The following is a 24,384-nucleotide window of genomic DNA, read 5'->3' as shown; positions in this document are numbered from 1 at the left end:
GCTCTCAGCGGCAGAACGATAAAATATTTATCTCACATTTGGAAATGCGTCTTTGAAAACATCGCAAATTGGAGCTCTCTGAACGTGAAACATAAACAATTTATCAGTGTTGTTTCAACGTTATAACACTAGCAATAAAGTGTGGTATAAAAAAGTATGATGCAACAAAAGTACATATGAGGGCGCAGCAATCGCTATATAATCAGATGGTAGCGCAGAATGGTAGCTTGCCGTGTTTCTTTCTAAACAGTTTCTAAATGAAAACCACAGATGGCTAGCCTCTCCACGACGCTAACGAAAGATCGGACATACCCTGTGAACTTTACGTGCCAAAGATGTTGTCAGCCGCTCAAACTAGACTCCTCGTTCATGACGATCGACGACCAAACTTTCGCCGAACTCTCCGCTCCGTTTCTCCTCTACGCCGACCAAAACGAGAGCGGCAACATTCCTCAGCCCCAATTTTACTACAGCGTTTCTGAACCCGAAACTGTGTTGGCAACGCGAACCATAGAGCCTCTTCGCGCTATCGAAAGCGGCAATGGCTTCATACTCGTCGGAGGCAATTCCGCAACCCAAGACACGGGTATCAGCCATCGCTTCCGTGTCGACGCTCAGCTGTTCGATATCATGACGAATGTATCGGGCGTGGATTACCCCATCTGCGAAGAATGCACCGATAACCTTCTCGATCAAATGGAAGGGCAGCTAGACCTCGCCGAAGACGAGTGCAAGGACTACAAGAAGTTTTTGGACCAACTCGCTGGCAGCGAGGAAGACGACGATCTGGAGCATTTAGATAAGCAATTACAAGAACTCAAAGTGCGCGAAACAGAGCTGCTGAGCGAAATTGAACAAGTCGAAAAAGAACGAGCGGCGATCGAAATGGAACGCAAGAAACAGGCCGCCGAGAAGGAGCGCCTCCATGCGGACGAAAGCCGTTACTGGCGGGAATACGCAAATCTAGAGCGGCAGCTTTTGCTGTGCGCGGACGACCAGGTGAGCGTGGACACCCAGATGCGTTACGCCCAGGCTCAACTGGACAAACTCACGCACACCAACGTCTTCAACGCCACCTTCCACATCTGGCACGACGGCCACTTCGGCACCATCAACAACTTCCGGCTGGGTCGGCTGCCGAACGTCCGCGTCGAAGCCAGCGAGATCAACGTCGCCTGGGGGCAGACTGTCCTCCTCTTGCACTCGCTCGCCAAAAAGATGGACCTGACGTTCAAACGGTACAGGTTGATACCGTACGGTAACCATTCGTACCTGGAGTCGCTGGAGGGCAAGCCCAGGGAGCTGCCGCTACACTTCACCGGAGGCTTCAAGTTCCTGTGGGACCCTCGTTTCGATCAGGCCATGGTTGCATTTCTGGACTGCCTCCAGCAGTTCAAGGAGGAAGTGGAGAGGCGCAGTCCAGAATTCTCCCTCCCGTATCGGATGGACAAGGGCAAGATCGAAGACACCAGTACCGGACAGCAGTACTCGATAAAGATACAGTTCAACTCGGAGGAGCAGTGGACAAAGGCACTCAAGTTTATGCTGACCAATATGAAATGGGGACTGGCTTGGGTATCGGCCCAACTTGCACACGACGCAAGGCGTTAGGTTGCAAGCTGTCTGGTTGCACGCAGGCGGCAACCACGTAATCTACGCAATCTCAAAAAAGTGCAATTTATAACTGTCCCGTTAACGGGCACAGATAAAACCCTTATTGAAAGTCGAGTGTTCCGATCCTAAATAAACTACCCTGCATTCAATGCAGAAAATGTCACAAAAAAAAAATGAAAGTATGGTGTATTGTTCGAGAATCTGCCTGCAAAGCTTTGTAGGGAATCAAATGTAACTCTTCTCTTGCAAATATTGTATCAACAAGTAATGGAATAGTACTTCGAAGCAACCATAATGAGACATTTCAAGCAACGCTTAAAACCTTTTTCCCACGGCAGTCTTTCTAGTTAAAGGCAGTTGCAAGTTCACGGAAATGTAATCACACAGACTGCAAAAAGCGTATTTTCCAACATTTTATTATACAGCTGAGACTTTGTTTTCATCAAAGACTTCAAAGTGTCCTTCCCTTTGCCCTGCGTAGCCACTACTTTTTCTTTAAGTACCGGAAGATCGCAAAAAATAGCCTCCGCAGCACCTTGCAAACAACACTGTGGATGTGAACATCGGTAACTCGCACGCTGTCTGCGACACTCTTCACTACAACCCGTTCGCCCATAAAGCGTGCAATTAGCGTAGGGGGTGGGGGGGCGTTCGTGAAAATTTCTAGTCCGTTGTTTTCGCAGAGCTAAGGTCGTAGGCTCAACGTTCCGCTCTCGTAGTCCGGGCAACGTACGGTAGGTCGGGCGTACGGAAGCACACGTGATGTACACGGTTTCTATGCACGTTAAAATGCAGTATCCGAGATACAACTGGCATACGCGCGTCTCTCACAAAAACAGAAAATTTTTTTTTAAAAGCTGTACTTGCATACACAGGTTGGCGTGCGCTTCGCTTGTGCAATTCAACGTGCAATCGTCCTCCGTACATCGTCCCAAGTACGTCCGTCGCACGTCCGCCCGAGGTACACGACGTCACTTTCTAAAGATGCATGCCCGAACGAAAATTGCGGCACGTAGAGTACATCCGTGCGGTTTGGCAAGTGGCTTTTTATTTTTATTTTCTTAAATATTCTAAACAAAAGAGTAAGAGGTGCACTGCTGTCATCGCAGGAACGTGCGTCACTTTGTAAACGAAATCGTTTCTCGGTGTAATGCATCGAATTAAAAAAAAAAATTTAAAAATTGAGCGCGCAATGAAAAGGAAAGCTAAACGACGCGAGTGTCATCGAGCCTCGTTTTTTCGTTTTTCCTCTTTTTTTTTTTGCGTGTGTCGGTGGCGAAAATGATGGAGGGAGACATGGCGAGACACGTTTCGCTTTGAAGGGCCTCGCCCCAAAAATTTTTTGCGTGTAGTGACGAGAGTTGAGATGAAAGGCTCGCTTTTTCCCCGCTTTCAAAGAGTCTATTTTACAAAGCATCCAAAGCAATGCACAAGGAAATGAACACTGCAAATACATCATGCAATAACAAAAAAGAAAAAAAGAAAACACGGAATAAAAAGACTACCCCCATACACAAGGGGGGGGGGGTGCTCGGTGCTGCACCGACGCAGACAAAATAGCACTAATGCACAGACAAGGATGAAGTTTCTCTCCTCCCCAGCGCCATCTGGAGTGGACGCTGTACAACAACAGCCACACTACCCCTTCCCTCTCGACAAAATATTTTAGCAAATAAAAAAGGGAAGCACCGAGAGTCGAAACACGGGCATGTTGGTATGGGTCCACGTTCCGAAAGGGGGAGAGCACAAAACGCGGCAGACGACACAGCTCCTCCTCCGTGTCGTCTGCTGCGTTCTGTCCCCCCCCCCCCTTCTCTCTCTCTCCATTTCGAAAGGGAAGTTTCTGGTGTGCAAAACAATAATTAGCGGAAGACCCGCCGTCGAGTGTCCCTCTTCCGCGTTCTTTTGCTCGTAAAATAAAATGTCGAAGAACTGACACCTCCCAAGACACGAAAGTGGAGCGAGAGAGAGAGAGGGAGACGCGAAAAAAAAAAAATTAAAATAAGGAAGATCAATGTTGCGAGCACGAATACATTAAACACCTGAATGCGGACGCTCTTTCTCTTTTCTGCAGCAGCAGGAACATGAAAACAAAACACAACAGACGAAACCGACCACAAGTCCAACAATGGCAAGAGTCCTAAGGTCCAAAAAAACAAACAGGAGGAAAAGGAGGAGAAGGAGGATGATGCTTGGAGGAGATAAGAAAGTGGTGTCAAAAAAAAAAAAAAGAATGGTGCAACAAAAAAGAGGGAAAATCTCTCTCTCTTGCGGCTTCCTCCTCTCACGCAGAGAGAAGGAAATCGGCACGAACGTTCTAGCGGGGGAGAAATGGGTGAGGAGTGAGAGCACATAGTGCAGCGCATTGGGAGAGGGGAGGGAAATTAAGAAATATATATATATATATATTTATAACAAACTGGCAGGGAGAAGGAGAGAGAGAGAGAAATGGGCGGAGAAAAGGGGGGGAGCGTTACTTCTTCTTGACCGGACCGCGAGGCGGAGTAACAGGCCGGCCGGAGTTGAGTCCGCCGTACTGGTACTTGGCCTTCTTTTCCGAGGGCTTCAAGATCTGCAGAAGAAGAAGAAAATGCCGTTTGGCTCTGCGTCGGGCTTGCAGTGACTTGGAACGATACTCGGAAGTTTTTCGGGTATATCGAGATACACGACCGGCTACGTTATAGCGACCACGTCATAATCTGCAAACCGAATGAGTCATGATTGCACCATGATTGGACGATGGAAATTTGAATTTTGAACGCGCAGAAGCTAACGCACGATTAGCATAGCAGACGACAGCAAAAGTTCCTGTGAAAACGCGTAGAATGATGATGATAATCAACTTTAGAATGAAATATCTTCTGTGGGACATCTACCATTTGTACAAAAATACTGAGGTAAGCTGAAGTACAGAGTACTGTAGAAATTGAGGAAGCAATAACCGGGCCGATGAGTAGCGCCACCACTGGCCTCCAAATGCGGTGCTGGGAAGGGGTCCGTATGACATGGTCGCTATACTCTAGTGGGTCGTGGTCGAGAATCGCCAAGAATGACACCTGCGACTGTGAGCAGTGAAGTGGCGCTCAAAGTTCCTAGAGCGCCCCCTACGTACAGTGCCAGACAAGAGTTTACGGAACAAGGAAGCGTCGTCGTGCATAACACAGTCAAGTGGGAGGCTTGTGACCTTAAAGGTGAAGTGAAAGCCCACATTTCATATTTCTTTTTGTGCTGCGGCAGGCTAATAGTACCTAGAGCCTGAAGTTTTCGGGAAATATTTTTTTCTAAATTCGGGGGGTTAAAATCGGGTAAATAAACATGTGCACTAAATTCATGCGGATTCGGGTGAAAAAACTGCCAGTATGCTAAATTCGGGGTGAAATCAGGCTCAGTTGCTCAAACTAACTCTAGTGCTTTGCCAAATTTTTCTGCCAAACATGTAAATTATTGCATTCCTACAGACATCCAAGTGAGAGCAATTTGCCAGGTAAAAATCGCATTTCACCCTAAAGTGACTACCTTCAATTCGGGGTGCAAATTCGGGGAAGAATCAGGTAAAACCCTAAAACTTCAGGCTCTAATAATACCTTATGGGATAGTTTATTGAATAAAGTGCCTGCAAACAGCGATGCCTAATGTGGAAACCAAATGTGGCCCTGTCTATTTGTAGAACAAATAACATGTACTCCTCTTAAACAAAACTCTGAGGGGATGGGAATATTGTTCCATTTATCGGAAGTTTCATTTCAGCAAAGTACGCAGTTTTCATGAAATGCAACTTTATTTCAAGATAATCAATTTTCACTACTCTGGGTAGCAAGGAAAAAAAAAGAATTAATGGCTGTTCTCTTTGCAGTTTTCGATTTTTTTTTACAAAATATGCATGCATGCCCGAGGCTTGGAAAAAATTTCATGCACATGTCAATCGTCTACAATGAGGTTAATTTAGACCAAATTTCACGGTTTCTACTTTTGATTTGCTCTCGCAATCGTGTCCCCAAATTATCCGCAACACAGGCGCAAACGGAACCGCTCCATGCGGCTGTTTCTTCATGTACTTCATGGAGACACATGTGGACGCGAGCTAAGCCTAACGTTGTACAAGTGGCTAATGGATTGGATTGCAGTGGCTATGACTTCCATCCGGGTTGTGAGACGCGAATGGTGATCTTCCAGGTTCGGAGACAACTTGCTCCCTCCACTTCATTCATTCCGTTTACCCGAAGTACACAAAACGGGTTGTTTCAGTTATCAGCAGATTTTCATCTTTGCATATATAGGAAACCAACCAAAGGTGACCCTACTGCTCCGTTTATCCGAGTTTCGTTTAGTGGGAGTCCACAGTGCGTATCTGCAAGAACTATGGTCGTACACCCTCTACACCCTGTACACCCTGTACACCCTCTAGAAGCCTTTCAACTTCAGAGAGCGCAATGAGTGACGTTAACGTGCCACAAATAGTGACGAATTGTGTGCTTAGCAGACCTGACGACTACTAGCTATGCTGACATTACACCGGGAGATCTGTTTCCGGGCCACTGATGTCAGATGTCTATATTGATGTCTGGTCTGTTTTCTTACAATCACTGAACATTCCTAGAGGTCGTGACATTCTTATTTTTTCCGGTAAATCAATTTATAATTTATGCTATCGTCATACGTTTCTATGCTAGGTGTGTCAGTTGCGACCGCATGCAGAAAAATAAGAACCAAAAATTGTCATCATGGAAATTGAAAACACTAATAACGTCACGACCTCAACCATACGTCTGGGAATACACTCCAAGTTCGAGCTGTCTTCTATCACATTTTTCAAACTCTGCAGGCCTTTCACAAAACGCAAAAATTTTGTAATTTGTAAAAATTTGCACCAAAAAAAGTTTTAGAGATATCATAATATTTTTTCTGGTAAATTCATTTTGAGGGCATTATCAACGATGGTGCAAATTTTCATCATGATCTATTAATAAGAAAAAAGTTTGTGTTGATCCCCATGTCCCCCCTCAAGCAGAGCTTACGGTTCCATGTTCCGTACACTTTTGTCCCACAGTGCACTCCCTAGAATTTGTGCTTTTGTACCAAGTACACCATCTTCTTCCTGCCGCTAAGTATTTTCTACGCTAGTACTTTCTCACCCCTCCGATACGAACGTCACAAATTTTACGGAGTCATCCAAAGAGTGTGTCACTTTTATCTTAATGTGCGGCTTTAAAACACTGCACACTTATGTGATACTGACCTGGAAGCTGCACATGAGTGTTTCGTCCACCGACATCATTCCGCCAGCATTGTCAAACTCTCCGCAGTAGTTGGGAGCCGAAAACAGCGTCACCAGCTGACGCTTGGCAAAGAATTCGTACCCGTCTTCGACTACCTGCATGGCAAAAAAAAAAAAAAAAAAGAAGAAACATTATGCAGCATCACGCCTTCAACGTATTTCTTCTCAGTTTCGGAGCCTACCGTGGAACCTCATTACATCGTGTACCCGGTGAGAGCCCAAGCAGCGCAGCATGTTGGTCCAACATTGGACCAATCTTGGCAATACTGGCCCAATATTGGTCCAGTATTGGGCCAAGATGTTGTGCTGCTTGGGTGATCGCCAAAACAAATTGGCCACACCCAAAACCAACAAGTGAGCAGAGAAGACAGGAGGTGCAACCTCCAAAGAACGAAGAAAGTAGGAAGTCACTGGAAAGGCTAGCCAACTGCAGGACTCAAACCCACATCTTCTGGATTACCAGTCCAGGGCTCCACCGACTAGGCCAAGCTAACTACGCCTCAGAAACGACTTCCAGAGTTGGTTAGCTTAGCGCAATTGGGAGAGCCAAAGTAGAGGTCGGCTGGAGGTGTCTCCAGCTCGCCTCTTCGCCTCAGTGCCCGATACTCTGAAGCGTAGCTCATTTAGCGACTCGTACGCAACCACACAAACGGCTTTGCCCAAAACGTAATAGTAGAGCCTGAAGTTTTCGGGAAATATTTTTTCCTACATTCGGGGGGTAAAAATCGGGTACATAAACGTGTGCACTAAATTCACGGAAATTCGGGTGAAAAAAACTTCCAGTACGCTAAATTCGGGGAGAAATTGGGCTGTTATTCAAATTAACTGAAGCCGTTTGGTAAAAACGGTGATGTAACTGCATTTTTCTTCCAAACAAGTTAGTGCATTCCTACAGACATCCCAGTGAGGGCAATTTGCTGGGTAAAAATCGGGTTTCACCCTAAAGACGCAACCTTCAATTCGGGGGTGCAAATTCGGGGAAGAATGGGGTAAAACCCTAAAACTTCATGCTCTACGTAATAGTCACCCCCAAAACCCAAATTTTTGTAATCCAAACTATCGGCCAGTGCCTGTAATGAGGTTCCACAGTGCCTAGATGTCCATATCAGAAAAAGAAAAAAAAAAAAAAACAGCAAGAAACTGGAATGCATGCATACCTGATGCGCTCTGCATATTAAATCCAAGTCATGCCTGTTGAGGAACTTGCTCACCACGTCGGCACCAAACGTGAACGAGACTCCGCGGTCGTTCTCCCCCCAGCCCTGGACGTCCTTGTCGGGATCCGACCACAAGAGGTCGCAGAGGAGACCTTTTTTTTTGGGAGAGAGAGATCACGTTTACTTCCGTACACTCGTTTGTACACGTGGACGTACAGTCAAACCTCGTTACAACGAAACGCGATATAACGAAATTCGCGATAGAGCGAAATAATTTGGATTCCCCGGCAGAGGGCCATAGAGATCAACGTATTTTAACTTCCGCTACAACGAAACACTTTTTTAGCCGCCGCCTCGATACAGCGAAAGAACGAGATAAGGTTTATCACCCCAAGGACGACTTTAGGGTCATGAAAACAAAGGGCGCAAGCAGCGTCCTGTTCCCGCGGCGGAAGATGGCACGCGCGATTAGGGTCGGGTGGAATCTGGTGCCTACAAAAGGAAGTTCGAGTCACTGGAAGGTTAGGGATTTTCTTCCGAGGCTTCTCCTTTTCGCGCTTGTTTTCAACTGTCCAGTTGCAGCTAGAGTCACTCTAGTTGCAGCCAAGTAAAAAGAGCACGAGACGCAAGGCGCCATCGCGCGCGTGGGAAACGCTTCGTTCGCGTGGCGGCGTAAGTGACAAAATCAGCCTAGATGATTTTCTTGACGGGGACAAACATGCCGTAGCAACGGTGCGCCTTACGGAAAACGCACTGTCATAGACGTAGAAGGTTCGCGGGAGATCGCAACACGATACGGAGAAAGCTGCGGAGGCTTCGGCGGTGTACGAACACCGTGTGGACACCGCGTCTTCTAGGCACGACGCAGACGCGTATAACCGGCTATTTCACGCAAGAATAAAATACCTTAGGTGCACTTTGGAGCTGTATTTGTAGTTGTTGTCATTTTTCACGGAAAAGCTTTTCCGCATCGTAGCGGGAGTTATCGACGCTTATGTACAGTGCGCGCCCTCGCAAAGGTCGCGATCCGTGACCTTCAATTCGGTACAACGAAATGTTCGATACAACGAAAGAAATTGCAGTCCCTGTGGGTTTCGTTATATCGAGGTTCGACTGTATTTCCGTAAAAAGACAGCCACGAGAGCAGCACCTGTGTCGGGAACGTCTGTAGGGCGCATGATGCGCCGGATCTGTTCCATGGACTGGAGGTCGGGCGAGAGCCCTCCGTGACAGCAGAAGATCTTCTCGTCGATGATGGCGGCGATGGGTAAGCAGTTGAAACAGTCCGTGAACGTCTTCCACAGCTTTATGTTGTACCGTCGCTTGCCTGAAACAGCGAGGCGACGTTCTACTGTAGAAAGAAACGGGCGCTAGCGCAACGCTAGGGTCCCGGCCTCGCGGAATTTAGGATGTACCGCGGAATCTGGGCTTTAATGTCGAATTTCACGGAACTATGGACCTTAAAGGGATTGAGACTTGCACGGATGCGGTTCATTACGTCATGGACGCATTGTATCGCACTCTAGAATATAGAGGAAAGGAGAGTTATTCTCCTAGTATGTTGCACTTAGTGAGATACAAGCAGAGCCTGAAGTGTCTTCGGGAAATATTTTTTTCTAAACAAAAAATTAAATAAACGTGTGCTCTAAATTCGTGCAAATTCGGGTGAAAAAAAAAAAAGCTTCTGGAAACTCGGAGAGAAATCTGGCTCAGTTACTCAAACTAACTGTACTGGGCGTTTTGCCCGGTAAAAATCGAGTTTCACCCTAAAGAGGCAACCTTCAATTCGGGGTGCAAATTCGGGGAAGAATTGGTTTAAACCCTAAATCTTCATGCTCCAGATACAAGCCATCGGGAATTATTTCAGGAACCGTAAAATCCGGCGATACCACACGAAACAGTCGACTTTCAGGCGAAAAATAAAATAAAAAAGCACCTCTCACAGGTGAACATGTCACGTTGAGCAGCAGTGTTGAGTACAAAATATTCTCGCGTTTCTCGTGTTTAAGCTGACGTAAATTGAGGTAGCGGGACAAATATTTTTTATCGAGGTTCAACCCCGAAACGCGAGGCCGTACGTGCACGTTTTCGTGGGAGAAGGAACTTGGGGGGAACGCTGAAAATTTTGTTCAACTCACAACAACAATTCAACCATTGTTGAACTCACACTCGTCGTAGAAGCCGTATATCCGGTTGATTGAGGCGCACTCGTGGTTTCCGCGCAACAGGAAGAAGTTCTCTGGGTACTTGATCTTGTAGGCGAGCAAGAGGCAGATGGTCTCCAGGGACTGCTTGCCTCGGTCCACGTAGTCTCCCAGAAAGAGGTAGTTGGCTTCTGGCGGGAAGCCTCCATACTCAAACAGTCGGAGGAGGTCTGTATACTGGCCATGGATGTCTCCTGTAACGATCGAGGATTAAAGGGGGGGCCCGTCAATCCAATCCCCAATCTTACACGAAATTTACGGCTGAAATCAACGAGATGTAGATTTGTGTGCCAAACATCTCCGTCCAAAAACCCCTTCGCGATTGCGCTCCTGTTATCACGGAGTTATGCCTAGACCCTGAAGTTTTCGGGTTTTATTTTTTTACCAAATTCGGGTCAATCACTCGATGTCGAAAATTCGTGCAAATTCGGGCGGAAAAATTACCATCACACTGAATTTGGGGATAAATCGGGCTCCATTGTCGAACAAACGTTCTTTGTACAGCCTATCCAGAGTATCAGACGTTGAGATCGACGGTGTATTTTGTGAGAAATTAGTACGTCATTGCTGTGAGGTGCCTAGCCTTGGCGCAGTTTTGCGGGTAGAAATCGGGTTTAGCCCTAAACCGGTGAACCTCAATTCGGGGTGCAAATTCGGAAAAAAATCGGGTTTAACCCCAACACTTCAGGGTCTAGTTATGCCACTTTGACTGTGAGGAGATGCTTTCACTCTTGGGTCACCCCCCTCCAGATGACATCTGGCACATGAGCTAAAAGATTCAACGAACATGATTTAAGTCACGTTCATCAAATCTTTTATTTAGGTTGACGTCGTACTGATACGATACTGGGATTCCGTTTGTTTTGGAAAACTGCAGATTTTTTACCGGGGTCGCAGAAAAATGCGGATTTAATATCTCGAAAGAGAAATTCATCTGTCATCTGTGTCTTATTTGTTTGCTAACCCAAGCTCAGGCTGCATGGAAATTCACAAGCTTCACTTTTTTGGGTTCCGGAAGGCAATTTTGTTTCTCCCTGCCGACAAAAAACATCCCAACAGTCAATGATTGCCTCACCACAGAACAACACGTATTTTCTTATACGTGCAAGACCCTTCTATGGAGCTGAAACAACCTGTACTTTTTCAAGATGCCAAGTTCTGGTCTTTGAGTCAGTTGGCATAGAGAGGAGATTCAGGAAATTATGAATCTGTTCAGCTACAAACACCACCAGTGCCTCAAGAGGTCACCACCGCACATGCACAGAACCCTAACTGTGTTTGGGACATTTTGGAACCACGTAACATTTTTTTCTAAAATAGTGCGGGTACCCGACTAACATGATGTTGTGAGAGAGCCACGGAAAAGAGGTGAAACACATCGTGCAGCGTTAACACAAATACAACAACATTTTGACAACATTTGGGACCAAAACCTGCATACTTCGAATTAAACAAATTTCATAAATGAATGTCGAGCGACGTTAAAAGCCACTAAATGGCTCCTCGTCGTGTCCGGAATATCCTCTCCTTCCTTCCAACACACCCCATTCTTACACTGTCCGTCATTTTCCCCTTTTTTTGTTTAAATCCTGCAACATCTGAAACCGAAGTATAAATTTTTCTCATTCTCTCACTTTTTTTTTTTAAGTGTTGCACGGCATTAGCTATTAGCTTACTGTTCTTGGGAACCATTCTTCACCGAGAACTCCAAATTTTTGGAAATCTCTTTAAATGACGACAACAACTACATCGGTCCCCTCGAGGTGGGTACGGGGGGGAATACTAACCACAAATCTTTAGTGGAGCCTCGAGCTCTAGCAGAATGGGCTGGCTGAGGAAGATCTCTCTGGACTTTAGACACAGCCCCCGCACTTCAGCCTCCGTCAGTTGCACCGTCTTGCCTGGACGACATCCCCGCACTGAAATACAGACGACACATTCACGAAACTGTCGCACCACTTTCAACGCTACTCTACGATGCACTTATACCTCTTGTCAGACGGGCACATATATGGCCTTTAAAGTTACGGCATTAAGGAATGGCCGTAAGTTACATACGGCCCTAAGCTCTGGGGAGCTGCCAGACGGTATCCGCGAAGGCATTTTGTCGATGATGTCCACGTCTATAAACGAGTCTGAGAACGTTGAATGTAATGTAGAGAAATCACACTTTTTCTTACTGAAAGTACGCGAAAACAACGTTTTGTTGGTATTTTCAAAATACAACAGCAAACTAAGTGCTTTGGATATTTTTTTTAGTGGCGTCTGACTTTTTTTATGCAGACGACACGGTGCAATGCCGCGTGCACTGGTTCGAGGGTGGAACTACAAACGTAGCGCTTGTACAGATGGGATAAAAAGCGAAGCAAAGTGCAAAAACGCCAGGAAAACACGAAAAAAAACAAGGATGACAATATTAAGTCGGGTAAAAAACATTTTATTTTGAATTGAATTAAATGTGCTAAATCCTGTTTATGGTGTGCTTGATAACAAGGCTTGGGCAGTTTCGATGGAATGCCGTAGACTGTCTTGCGGGAACCCCGTTGCCCTTCTACCTCAGTTTTGTCGCAAAGGCCTTATTGCTGACCGTCTGGCAGGAAGTTAATGACAGTATGCATTTACGGCCGTGATCGTTAAGGCCGTATACGTGCCCGTCTCACAGGGGTATTACTTACACACAAATTCTGTTTGAGAATGACACTGACTAAACACATACTCAAACATGCTTCATGGTAGATTGGTGTCAAGCTCAGATGCAAAAATTCCTTGCTGCAATGTTCCGTCACAGTTTCATTGCAAACACTGTTGCAGAAACAAACTAACAATGTTTCCATAAACGTAACCTCCGCAGCACTGTTTCAACTCTGACAAACTGATGCTGTGGTAACGTTGCGCTTGGTTCCGAAACATGGTTGCAACACAGCAACATTACAGCAGCACTTCTGCAACTTTCTGTGTTGACTGGGAATTTCCTCGCGTATGGTGCAAGCACTGTTTTACATCACGAGCTTGTTGTTGGCATAACGTTGCGTAAGACACTAGCCGAGTGTGCTATCATGCAAGTAAAAAGAAAATGTTCCGAACACACAACCCATCATTCACTTAGAGAAAGGACAATGACTAAATTTTACGTGAAATGTTAGAACACACAGCTAGAAGTATCATTTCTTACAGTTGCTCAGGACTTCAAGGTTCGAAAGAATTGAAGCGTGAAGCGTTCAGGGGCTGTCGCATTTGGAAAACGGTTACATGGCAACACAGTGGATTTCGTATGCATGGTGAACACACGCTAGACTTTTGAATCAATGCGATGTACCAAATAACGGTCTATTTTAGCCAATAGTTGGCTTTAGCTATTTTAGAATATCAAGTAACTGTGCACCTAGTGTGAAAATCAGGAGGAGCCGATGGTAGCCAGGACCAGCCGAAAGGCGAGCAGAACAGGGAGTCTCCCGATTGGCCGACTGGCACGCATAACATCATATTTTCATTGGTCACCTGCCCAATGTTGCGTGAATTCTCAGACTACCGGCTCTATGGGGAGCCGTTGGGGGCCTGGTCTTGGCTCGTGCCAAGGAACGATTCTTCGCAGAAACGGTGCATTAAGTCGGAAAAACACGCGTTAGTAGCAGGATCCGCTTTTTGGCTCATCCATCACTGCATTTGTTTTCCAATACGCACTAAATCACAGGCCCATGTATGTTAGGATTTGTTACAAAGCTTGGGCATTCCCAGAAATGTTTCCACGGTACTCTAAACGCAGCAAAAACCATCCTATTTTTGCCTCCTCGACCTCTCGAAGAAGAAGAACTACTGCAATCACGCTCCTTAAATTTCAGTGCAGCTTTAAGATCCTTTACTGAAGATTTAGAACTTTGGCTACGAGCTTTGCCCCGAAATGCAGACACTTGGTCGGCTGCCAATTTGTCAAGGTCCCGCAAACTAGCATGTATCACTTCTTGCTCGTGCGATTGACGAATACACATCGGCAGAACTCATTCGTTCACGATACTTTGACAGCTGAACAAAAGCCAGGTTTCCTCTATGTTTCAGCTATATACTTTGCCCTTTTTGGCAAACTGGAGGCACATGCACAAGATGTCCAGTGTGACTGTAGACAGCCCACACTAGTATGATCTGAATTTTTTAGTCACCCGAAGTACTTCCCAGTAACTGTCGTTTCTGGCAGGCAGCACTAGAGGCAGTTTTTTTTTGTGTCTTGCACCAGTGCCCTTATGCCTTTCACAGAGGGTGCAATTATAAAACCGTTATACGAGTCTGGAGATTTGAGAACTCAGATTCTTAATATCTAGTGCAGGTTGCTGCCGTGAGACACTGATCTGGTATAATTAACGGCGTGCGAGGGCGACTAAAATAGGTCAATGCTTCACACTGATAGCTGATATGTTGCAGCTTCCCTACTTTTATCTCCGCGAGAAATTCCCCGAGCATCAAAAATACATATGAAAGAAATCTCGTTTCAACAATTCGTCTGCTGCGTTTCAGCTCTGACTACTACTTCTCAAAACCACACATAGAGCGGCAACACATGATCGCTTTTATGATAGATAAGAAAAAAAAAACGGATGACGTAGAACGACAAATGCTTACGTCAAATCAAAACCTCGAGCTGCGCATTCATCCTCAGTTTCAGAGCTCCACACCCAAATCGTAGCGGAAATACCCTCTACTGCTGGCAAAGCTCTCCGAACAGCTTGTGTGCTTACTGGGGGCTAAGCCTACTTTTGAATGAGCGATTTACCGAGCTCATCTCGACTCGCTCTATGTTATGCCAGTCCTCAGGCAACAGTTGCCAACAACGTGTGGCTGACAAACGGCGAGGTCGCAATTTTACATCATCTCTAGGCAGGAGTGTCGCAAGCGATGAGAAGGAAGCCTTCGTGTGCAAGGTGAACTTCACCTGTCTTCGAAGGGTAACGCAAGCGCACAACATACGCACGGTTGTGCCAGGAAAACCGCGAGACGTTCACACTAACACGATCGTGCGCTGTAAACGCGTATTTCCTACGTGCGTACGACTGTGGGAGCGTCGTTTCTAGTTTACGAGTTATAAACAGGTTGCGGCCATTTCTGATGGCGCCTTTAGTGGCGCGGCTTGAGTCAAATTTAGCACACTGGGCTGCTATTTACGTTGTCAGAACACTGCTCTATTTATTCTTGAAGCGTGCCGTGAAACTCACGCGAGCTGTTACCACGTTCAAGATCGCTTCAAATATGCGTAACGATAGTATTCAGCGCACATTTTTTCAGGCTCCCAGACAATGACAGCGCACAGGTAGCTAGTCGTGCTGCCGGCAACGCAGGTACCCGCGCCAAATCGCGAGCTAAGGCACTGCAAAGTGGCGTACGTTGAACCGGAACCTCGATTACTTACAGTTCAGATTCATACAGTAATAGTTAAAGGGTACTAACCTTCTAACAGCCTAGAAATTATGCTGTCTACGTTAAGATCTCCCTCCGCCATTTTCACCCACTGATGACATCAAAAGGATCCGCTATGGCGCATGCGCGGCACATTGCGAGCGCCGCGCCGCGTACGGGGATTGCGGGAAGGAAGTGGTTGCGCAATGGTGCGGTCTTGGTTGCTGTTACTCGTGTTTGGACGATATCAGCCGATGTGCAGTGGGAAAGATAGGGATGTGGCAAAGACCAGAACTGATTCAACCACTGTGGCAACTGTCGCAGTGTAGTGATGTCGCCTGCGTAGCGACGAAAGGCAGCGTCGCCCTGTCAGCTGAAAGTTTATCGAGGAACTTCCGGTCATTCAACCAGCTAATGCTGCGCGCCCGGAATAAAAGGGCATGAAAAATTGACCGTAATTATGCGAACAATAAGAATGCGTGCATGGAAAACCCTTGTCACGTGCAAGTTATCTTTCGTGATTATAGCTTTTCCCTCTGTGAATCATTTTTTTTTATTTGTTTATTTGTTTCCTTCGGAAATCCAGACTTACAAAGCAAGCAAGCAAAGAGTGTGAGAGAGAGAAAACAAAAAACAAGGGCTTTAACCCTATTAGAGAAAAACAACATAATTTATTTAGATGAAATATTTCTTTTAAAAAAGGATTACATCAGCGGGGGGGGGGGGGGGAATCCGTGGGCTAGTGATGTTCCTTGACAGAGGATTATTTCCCCTCCTCCGTTTTGTTAGGCTTCATGTAATAGATGTCGTCTGCTACGATAGAGTCACTGCGGGCGGAACGCTAGCTAAACTCCGAAGATAACGAATGGGAAGTATGCCAGCGCATCATGTCACGCAATGAGCTTGGAATAAATATGACGAGCTGAGTGTGGTTGACAAATAATCACTGCGCTCGCATAATGCAAACATCGTTTATTAGTAGCAGACGCAAGTAGGTAGAGAAGGAGACACGTGACAACTGCTCGGCGGTGCATGTAAGCGGTTCTTGGAATATACTGTCGAGCCAAGCGGCTGGTTTGCACCGGTTCAGCATCCGTGCGGATTGATCATGTGCATGACACGCACAACACCGTATTGTATGTAAAGCTACCGATGGTCCGATGTTTTGCACGTGTGGTTTCATTTTTATTTGTGCCTCTGTTGTACGTGCTACGCGAGCAACCAATATCGGATAGAATATTTTAGACTGCAACATTTTCTCATTGTTGTGAGCTTGTATGCATCACAATAACCCAGAGACCCGAAGACACTGGGCGGTGTCATCCCGCCCTGGCGCCTGCCAAGGCCAGGCTGGGACGTCGTCTCCAACGTGTAGGTGAAGAACCCACATGTGTTAGCTTCTCCCACGTGACGTCCGTGTGGCCCTGCGGACGAGGCCCTCTTGAAGAAGACTCCCAGCATCAAATTACCATGGCCACGCTTTACATTCCAACGTAGCTCATATATTTTAATTGCGGACTAGTCTTCGGGAGCTACTGTTATGTAGTTTCTACACACACACACACACACACACAAAAGAGATTATTTTTTGACGGGTGTCGACCCAGAGACTATGATGTCGTCGGAAATGCTGCTACGCCGGGGTTCCCTTTCAGCATCGGGTCTATCAAGCGTTGAAAAATCCCGGGTGCTGCGTAAACGCCGAAGGCAACGCAAACACATGCTCAACGCGAAAGAACGCAGTCGCTTCCTGGTTTTCCAAAAGGGAGATAAAACACAGACGGCGTGCCATTCTGTTGCAAAGCAGAGTTCGTCTAAGTTTTCAAGTTTCGTTTGTAAAGATGCTTTCTGCGTCGTCTGCAATTTTTCGGGACTGTCGTCTGCTTCTTTTTTTTACCTTTTATGCTTCGCACACAAGTATGTGACATTTAATTAACGGAATAATTACAAATCATACACTTTTGCACACACACACAAAAAAAAAATCGCAGACGGCATATTTCTTTCTGTCGCAGTCAACGTACATTGCCTTAAAAAAGTTATGCAGACCGTGTGTAGCTCCTGCTTTCTAAATTTTACCGCTCACACTGACCGAACTTCGACCCGGCATTCACGTTTTTCTTTTTCTCTTTTTTTCCTGGGAAACCAGAGCCATGAATTGACAGCAACAAAGGACCATACCTCAGACGACTGCCATGACGTCCGCTATTTCTGCATACCACAAGATTGCGTCACGGTCTGCATTACGTTTGGGTTAAGATCGTACTATTTTTGGCCCCCCACTCCCGCTAAATCCCATTCGAACTCCGGCTCGAAATCATCGTGGTCTGCCAAGTCTTCAAAGCAGAAGACACGCTGATTCAAGATTTGGCGGCTGTCCCATATGCTATGACGTCGCCCTATCTACAAACACAACCTTATCGCATCTGTTAGAACTCTGCGGGTACCCTGCCCTGCCGTACTCATGTTGTAACCGTTATCAGTACGGCCAGTTACATGATACAGAATCATATCCATGCACATCGTGGTCAGTGCTTTCGTCATTGCATTGTCTGGTGATAAACTTCCGTGATCCGGATGGTCTCTTCAAGGACTGTTTGATAAGAAAACTGAAACAATAATTAGGTGTCCACCCCCACCAAAAAAAAAAAAAAAAAAAGACAGAAGTTATAGCAGAGAATCCGTAAATGACCTTGTAAATGAGACGGGAACTAATCAATTTAGGTACTCATCCTTTAATCAATGAGAATACGAATAATGTAACTAGGCGTACTTCATTACCTTTCACATTATTATTCGACAACCAATATACTCCGAACCCACCAACAAGGCAGAGCAGCCGCTAAACTCCGATAGAGAAGATTAAAACTCGACCTTTTTATACTTGTTTTTCGTGTTATCATTGTTTCTTATCAACAGTACCCAAGAATTCAGATCGAGGTTAAAGGAAATGTTCTTAGCTTAGCGCGCGGTTACTTCCAGATGACCCTATGTGACAATTGCAAGCCCGTCGTGCCGCTGCATACAAATCACTGTTTTAGCATTGCAGAGATGTTGCTAGGCAACATTGGGAATTAGGGCCCGTTTCGCACGGAGGCCAATTTGGGTGTTATCGTCTGCTGGCACGCAAGTGTCTCGCATCAAATGACAATAATAAAAAAAGAGGCATGGCACATTTAATGTACGAGCAAAAACAACACATGGCCTTAGAGTAGCGATAAGAGTAGTGCTTTTGATTGCGTCACTCGAGTGTTTTTGAACGCAGTCTACACATTTGGCACTTCTGCAATCACCTGCCATAGATGCAGACGACACTTAACAGAGTGTTGTTGCGGAGGTGTTTCTCGGGAACAAGCAGCAGGCTACGGGCAAAGGTTGCTTGAAATGAAATAGCAATGTCGACAGTCCGGAAATCAAAATGGCAAAACGAAGTATCCCTGCCTCCGGAAGCTTATTTGAACGGGAAGTGTCACAATTATTTCTGGTTTCGCACAGCTCCTACCGGCCGATATAACACCGACCAACGCAGATGTCGACCTTGAATCTTCCACCTGACATCTAAAAAGTGATGGCTTGCTCTCACGGCCGTGAAGGTCCACGAGCCGTTATGCAATGTCAGGAGGTACGTTTGCCAAAGGGATACAAAATGAAACAAAGAGCAAAAGCGGATCTAAAATACAACATAAAAAGAAAAGAGTGGAGCCGGTGGAGCGAAGTATCGATCGTGCTAGCGCCAGGCGCTTCGGTGGCGGTATCTAGTGTCCAAAATGAGAGGTACTGTTGCAGACGACTGCACCCGCGACCCCTTTCGCGAAAAAATATTTTAGCACGGCTGCTTTCAGTGTGAACCTAAGCAACGTTTTATGAAACTTCTTTGTACAAAAAGAAAAAGAAAGAGAAATGCAGCTACAACTACCATAGCAACTATATCTTCTTAATACGAAAGCCAAATCCCTGTCGTTGCAGACTACTCCAGCTGGCCCTGAGCGCCGGCCACAGAAGTCCAAAGTTTTTACCATACCAGGTCCTGGAAATGAGTGCAGTTGAAGTTTCCACATAGAGACAAGAACGGAATAAATGAGCTGGAAACAAACTCACCAGTTGTACATCATGTGTTTCTTGTGATTATCGTTCAGGAAGTGCCTGTAGAATTCCGCCATTTCCTCTGCTGTTAGGGACTCTTTCACAATCCCCTCTTTCTTTAACTCCTCCAATTTTCTTTTTGTGTATAGCTCTTTCTCCTAAATATGGTACGGAAGCAAACTATGAAGATAAGGGAACCATCACCGCGTAGAGCCAAAAACTCACAGAGCGGAAAGCCTGATTGTGTTGTTCCCAGTATGCCTGGTTCCACGAGTGAAGAGATGCTGTCATTTGTCGAAATTCTGCTTCTGCTTTCGATTCGTCCCCTGGAACTCGCAACAGGACTTCTCTGAGGTTTGAAACCGGGTGCGGTGGGGACACAAACGTTGAAGCACTCCTAAGTCTAGTTACATCTGCTGCGCTGATGACATCGTCCTCAGTCCGTACTTTTACTGCAGCTGTTTTGTTCTAAAAATGAAAAATTGTTTTCGTAAATGTGGTTCGAAACAGGGTGCGAGATCAACACAAGGGCACTAGAGAAGCCCGAATGACGGCAAACGTGTACATTATCGGTGTACGAAGGAAGAACACGAAAAAAATGACTTGTGATCGTAGCAAAATGAAACTGCTTGTGCATTCAAAATCGGGTTAAAACGACCATATAACTCACGTTTTTTAGTAAACTGCTGAAGAGTCTCTTCATACCTTTCATGTTTAAAATTCACATGGGCAGCGCCATTTTGAACACCATAGTTGAAAACCTTAAAAACTAACAAAGGTGCAAGGTGTCCGAGCGCCAACAGCAGAGAGTGGCAAAGTATCACATTGATTCAAATCGCAAGACTGAAATTTTGAGCGTTGTTACAGTTATCGAAGCAAAATTCATAATTATCCGCTTAACGCACACTTTGAGTTTCCTCGACGATCACTCGTACAGAAATCCAATCGTCATCGTGATCTCAAAACGAAACACGTGTTTGTGCCATGTTGGTATAATTCTGATGCTAAGCGCTGCTGTTGTCTTTTGATATATCTGTCAAAACTTCGCAAGGTAATCATCCAGCCATGCCTAAAGTTAAAACAAAACGAAATCGGCCTCACGAACAAGGTCAGCGACAGAACATAGCATTCCGGACGGAGCTGGGTCAGCACATCCTCAAAAACCCACTGGTGATTGCGAGCATGGTCGAGAAATCAGCCATTCGGCCTACAGACGTCGTACTCGAAGTTGGTCCTGGAACTGGAAACATGACTGTGAAGCTTCTGGAAAAGGCTAAGAAAGTCGTGGCGTGTGAAGTCGATACTAGGCTGGTGGCCGAACTCCAAAAGCGTGTTCAAGGCACGCACCTTCAACAAAAGCTGCAAGTATTGGTCGGTGACGTATTGAGGTCCGAGTTGCCATTCTTTGACCTCTGTGTTGCCAACTTACCCTACCAGATTTCGTCACCGTTTGTGTTCAAGTTGTTACTGCACCGTCCTTTCTTCCGCTGCGCCATCTTAATGTTTCAGCGCGAGTTTGCGCAGAGACTTGTCGCAAAACCCGGTGACAAGTTGTACTGTCGCCTCTCCATCAACACTCAACTTCTGGCACGCGTTGACTTAATCATGAAGGTCGGTAAAAACAACTTCAGGCCTCCGCCGAAAGTGGAATCCAACGTCGTTCGTTTGGAACCTCGAAATCCGCCACCCCCTATCAACTTCACTGAGTGGGATGGACTTTTGAGGATATGCTTCATGCGAAAGAACAAGACGTTGAGGGCCTCGTTCATGACGACATCAGTCTTGGGCTTGTTGGAGAAGAACTACAAGGTTTACTGTTCGGTGAACAACGTGAGTGTTCCGCAGGACTTCAGCATGAAGGAAAAGGTCGAAGAAATTCTCGCACAAGGAGGGTTTGCAGAAAAGAGGGCACGCGTTATGGACATTGATGATTTCCTGTCTTTATTGAGTCTGTTCAACACGAATGACATCCACTTTTCGTAACATCTTATTACAGTTAATGAATGTGGTTCAAAGAATGTGCATAAAGTCATGAATTCGTTGAATCGTCAAGGTGGTGCGATGAATTTATTAAGGGGTGCTGTACAACATGGTTAACACTTACATGTGCAGACATGAACATGCACACACAAGTATGTGCTGTTCAAACGTGAAGTATCGAAGAATAGGGCAACAGATTGTTGCTCCAAGCTACCTCAAACTGCCTCGGACAAGTTTCAATTTTGCCCGCTGTATTCCCGTAGTGAAGTAGCATTTCCTCTGTTTGGTACACAGGAATCAGTTCAAGGGGATTTTGTACTTGTCATTGACTCGGGCCCACACACAAAAAATGGATGGCCCGAGCGAAATCTGCACGAAAATTCACATAGCAAATGGCTATTCACTGAAAAGTACATGAGAAAGTCGCAATTGATAACAGCGACAAACAGTGTTTCGAAGGTCGTCTTCCATGGAATTGGCAATTACGTGGAATACCAGGTGTTATAACCAGACTGGCCCAGCTGTTGAAACAAACAGCTTTTCCCTGGTGTCCTCCATCGCGCAAGTGGATGAAAAGTGAAATCCTCTCGTACACTTGTTTGTCGAGACCTCACAAAAAAAAATTTGTTGTGACAGAAAAATTGTTTGCAGCACAAATTACTAGGGCCATGGGTGCAGCAAGGACGTTTTTTCCAGGGAGGAGGGGGGGGGGAGCAAGGCAGAACGTTACCAAGGGGGGCAACGCAACTGCGGCAGTGGAACAGATGGAGGGGGGACAGCAGGAAGGGGGGAGTGGCAGAGGGGGTTAGTACGTGTCGTGGGCCAGGTCAGGGAGAAGTGTGCCGATATCCGTCTGGAAACTCTTTGGAAAGGCCAGGGAAAGCCTCAAACCCGGATTCAAACCCACGTTATCTGCTCTCGACTACTATTCAAACCCAACAGTCTCGGCGTAGGAGACGATCATCCCAACTGTAACGCTATGTGAGCTGGTAATGTCAAATATGCCACAGGACGTTCTTTGCTCCGACCGTTCAAGAGAGCACTCGAAGATTGAATTTTGGAGAAAATGTTCTGAAAGAGAGCTTTCAGTCCGAGAAAGCCAAACAGCCAGCAATGCATGTATTGTTTCGTAACAACGGGCACTGTAAACTGTTGAGTACGCCCTGGGCTTTTCAAAAAAGTTATGTATGTGTTTATTACCATAATGTATTATAATACAAAAAATAGTATTACTAATAGTAGTATTAGTAATTAGTAGTATTTACTAATAGTATTAGTAAATAGTATTAATAGTAGCTGCTATGGGCACCCTTGTACCTATTTGAGTCTGTTTGTTGTAGTTGGAGTAGTAGTATAGTAGCCCTGTCCCCTTTGGGCATTCTTTTGAGTCAGGGTGGGTTATGCTCGACTATCGTCAGATGGCGCCAGTTATCCGCGAAAAACCTCCAAGCTCAGCCGCAGCTACGTTCGGCAGTTTCGGTTTTGCCGATGCAAATGCTACGTTTACGGAGGAATGACTGTCTATAGAAACGACAAAAAAGGAATGTCATAATCCGAATAACTGTGAGTACAACAAGGGGGATTAAAAGTTTCTTGAAAACAAGAGGTCGACGAGATTTTTGGGGAGATTTGGGGGATTTTAGGGAAATACTAGCATCTAGGTCGACTTTGAGACTACATCGGACGCAGTCGATGGACCCCACGTAAGCGAGCATGAAATCGGAGCCTCAGGCTAGTGAATTCAGTTTCAAGCATTTATATGCGTTGTATGTTATTGGTACGAATACAGGAGGTAATGTATCATTTTCCAACGTCTCTGCCCGAAATCATCAAGTCCTCCGGACTTTTTGTCCCTCCTCCCATTCACGAACGTGATAAATAAACTATTATTATTATTATTGTTATAAATACGCAGAAGGTAGCAGGACAATGCTGAACAGCCTCATAACTTTGTTGCGTTGTCTGTACTAAACTGAAGAAAACAAAAGAGAGAGAGTGAGAGAGGGAGCAACATAAGAAATGGACAGCAATCCTCTTAATGTCAATTGAACCGATGCAGCGAATAATATCGCTTTTACAAATGGCGTAAAGCCTTTATTGTCCATTAACGTAAATGTTAATGAAAAGAAGAACAAGAAGAAAAAAAAAAACGTATGTCTCCTAATTTCAACGCATCAGGAGGGCGAATAATAGCACTTGGTCGGCTATATGAAACCTATGATCCTATTCATCGGCTATCCACAACCACGCTCATTTATTTTTGGAAGCACGGAACCTTGCGGGACCATTATTTCTGCCCACGCAACCAGGGACCAAATTTTCCGGGACCCTTTCTTTTTTTTTTTTTCTTGGAGGGGGGGGGGGGGGGGGGGTTCCTCGGGACCATTTTTTTCGGAACCCCCTCCCCTTTTCGTGTTTTCATTTTTTCCTTTTTTTTCTGTTTCACGTATAGCTGGAATATTGATTTTACCGCCCTCCACATTTATTCCATTGAATACGTACGGTTTAATGATTAGTATTACTGACGCCAACCAACGTTCAATGATGTCGTGACACATAATTAAGTGATTCCACCAGTCTCAGGTATCTCTTTCGAGACTTGTGTACGTTTGCGTCCCTTTTTTTTTTTCGTTTCCCCCCCCCCCCCCCCCCTTGATGAATATGATTCCTTGATGCCTTTCCTTGATGA

At 45.7% G+C, this 24,384-nt stretch overlaps 5 protein-coding genes across 5 annotated transcripts in view; 3 read left to right on the top strand and 2 right to left on the bottom strand.

Annotated features, from left to right (window-relative positions):
* The window catches only part of LOC135398712 (uncharacterized), an 82,463-nt gene that overhangs the window by 20,713 nt on the left and 37,366 nt on the right, over nt 1-24,384 (top strand). The window lies entirely within an intron of this gene.
* LOC135397228 (beclin-1-like) lies at nt 192-2,457 on the top strand. The gene has a single exon (XM_064628660.1). The coding sequence runs from the start codon at nt 271-273 to the stop codon at nt 1,609-1,611; it is 1,341 nt and encodes a 446-aa protein (XP_064484730.1). The 5' UTR covers nt 192-270; the 3' UTR covers nt 1,612-2,457.
* Nucleotides 2,013-15,792, bottom strand: LOC135397229 (serine/threonine-protein phosphatase PP1-beta catalytic subunit). Its single transcript, XM_064628661.1, has 7 exons — nt 15,684-15,792; nt 12,038-12,169; nt 10,214-10,444; nt 9,197-9,373; nt 8,047-8,198; nt 6,851-6,985; nt 2,013-4,186 (listed from the first exon to the last, which is right to left on the bottom strand). Exons 1-7 carry the CDS (start codon nt 15,733-15,735, stop codon nt 4,088-4,090), a joined length of 978 nt encoding a protein of 325 aa, XP_064484731.1. The 5' UTR covers nt 15,736-15,792; the 3' UTR covers nt 2,013-4,087.
* LOC135397227 (COA8 family protein CBG23705, mitochondrial-like) lies at nt 18,792-20,482 on the bottom strand. Its single transcript, XM_064628659.1, has 4 exons — nt 20,386-20,482; nt 19,941-20,183; nt 19,731-19,873; nt 18,792-19,659 (listed from the first exon to the last, which is right to left on the bottom strand). The coding sequence occupies exons 1-4, from the start codon at nt 20,425-20,427 to the stop codon at nt 19,557-19,559; spliced, it is 531 nt and encodes a 176-aa protein (XP_064484729.1). The 5' UTR covers nt 20,428-20,482; the 3' UTR covers nt 18,792-19,556.
* LOC135397226 (probable dimethyladenosine transferase) lies at nt 20,649-21,767 on the top strand. Its single transcript, XM_064628658.1, has one exon. The coding sequence runs from the start codon at nt 20,781-20,783 to the stop codon at nt 21,696-21,698; it is 918 nt and encodes a 305-aa protein (XP_064484728.1). The 5' UTR covers nt 20,649-20,780; the 3' UTR covers nt 21,699-21,767.

The sequence above is a fragment of the Ornithodoros turicata genome, chromosome 6, assembly GCF_037126465.1.
Source record: "Ornithodoros turicata isolate Travis chromosome 6, ASM3712646v1, whole genome shotgun sequence".
NCBI classification, from domain to species: domain Eukaryota; kingdom Metazoa; phylum Arthropoda; class Arachnida; order Ixodida; family Argasidae; genus Ornithodoros; species Ornithodoros turicata.
The sequence above is the reverse complement of the archived record's forward strand: the minus strand, read 5'-3'. Positions and strand labels throughout refer to the sequence as shown.

What these genes read in the sequence shown, in the direction of transcription:
- LOC135397229 (XM_064628661.1), bottom strand. Translation starts at nt 15,735, where the DNA reads ATGGCGGAGGGAGATCTTAACGTAGACAGCATAATTTCTAGGCTGTTA. An exon ending in GGCTCCACTAAAGATTTGTG is followed by an intron (nt 10,445 to 12,037) that starts GTTAGTATTCCC and finishes CGATCGTTACAG; the next exon opens with GAGACATCCATGGCCAGTAT. An exon ending in TACAGACGTTCCCGACACAG is followed by an intron (nt 8,199 to 9,196) that starts GTGCTGCTCTCG and finishes CCAAAAAAAAAG; the next exon opens with GTCTCCTCTGCGACCTCTTG.
- LOC135397227 (XM_064628659.1), bottom strand. Translation starts at nt 20,427, where the DNA reads ATGAAAGGTATGAAGAGACTCTTCAGCAGTTTACTAAAAAAC. An exon ending in TCAGCAGTTTACTAAAAAAC is followed by an intron (nt 20,184 to 20,385) that starts GTGAGTTATATG and finishes TTTCATTTTTAG; the next exon opens with AACAAAACAGCTGCAGTAAA. An exon ending in ACAATCAGGCTTTCCGCTCT is followed by an intron (nt 19,874 to 19,940) that starts GTGAGTTTTTGG and finishes TACCATATTTAG; the next exon opens with GAGAAAGAGCTATACACAAA.
- LOC135397226 (XM_064628658.1), top strand. Translation starts at nt 20,781, where the DNA reads ATGCCTAAAGTTAAAACAAAACGAAATCGGCCTCACGAACAAGGTCAG.
- LOC135397228 (XM_064628660.1), top strand. Translation starts at nt 271, where the DNA reads ATGGCTAGCCTCTCCACGACGCTAACGAAAGATCGGACATACCCTGTG.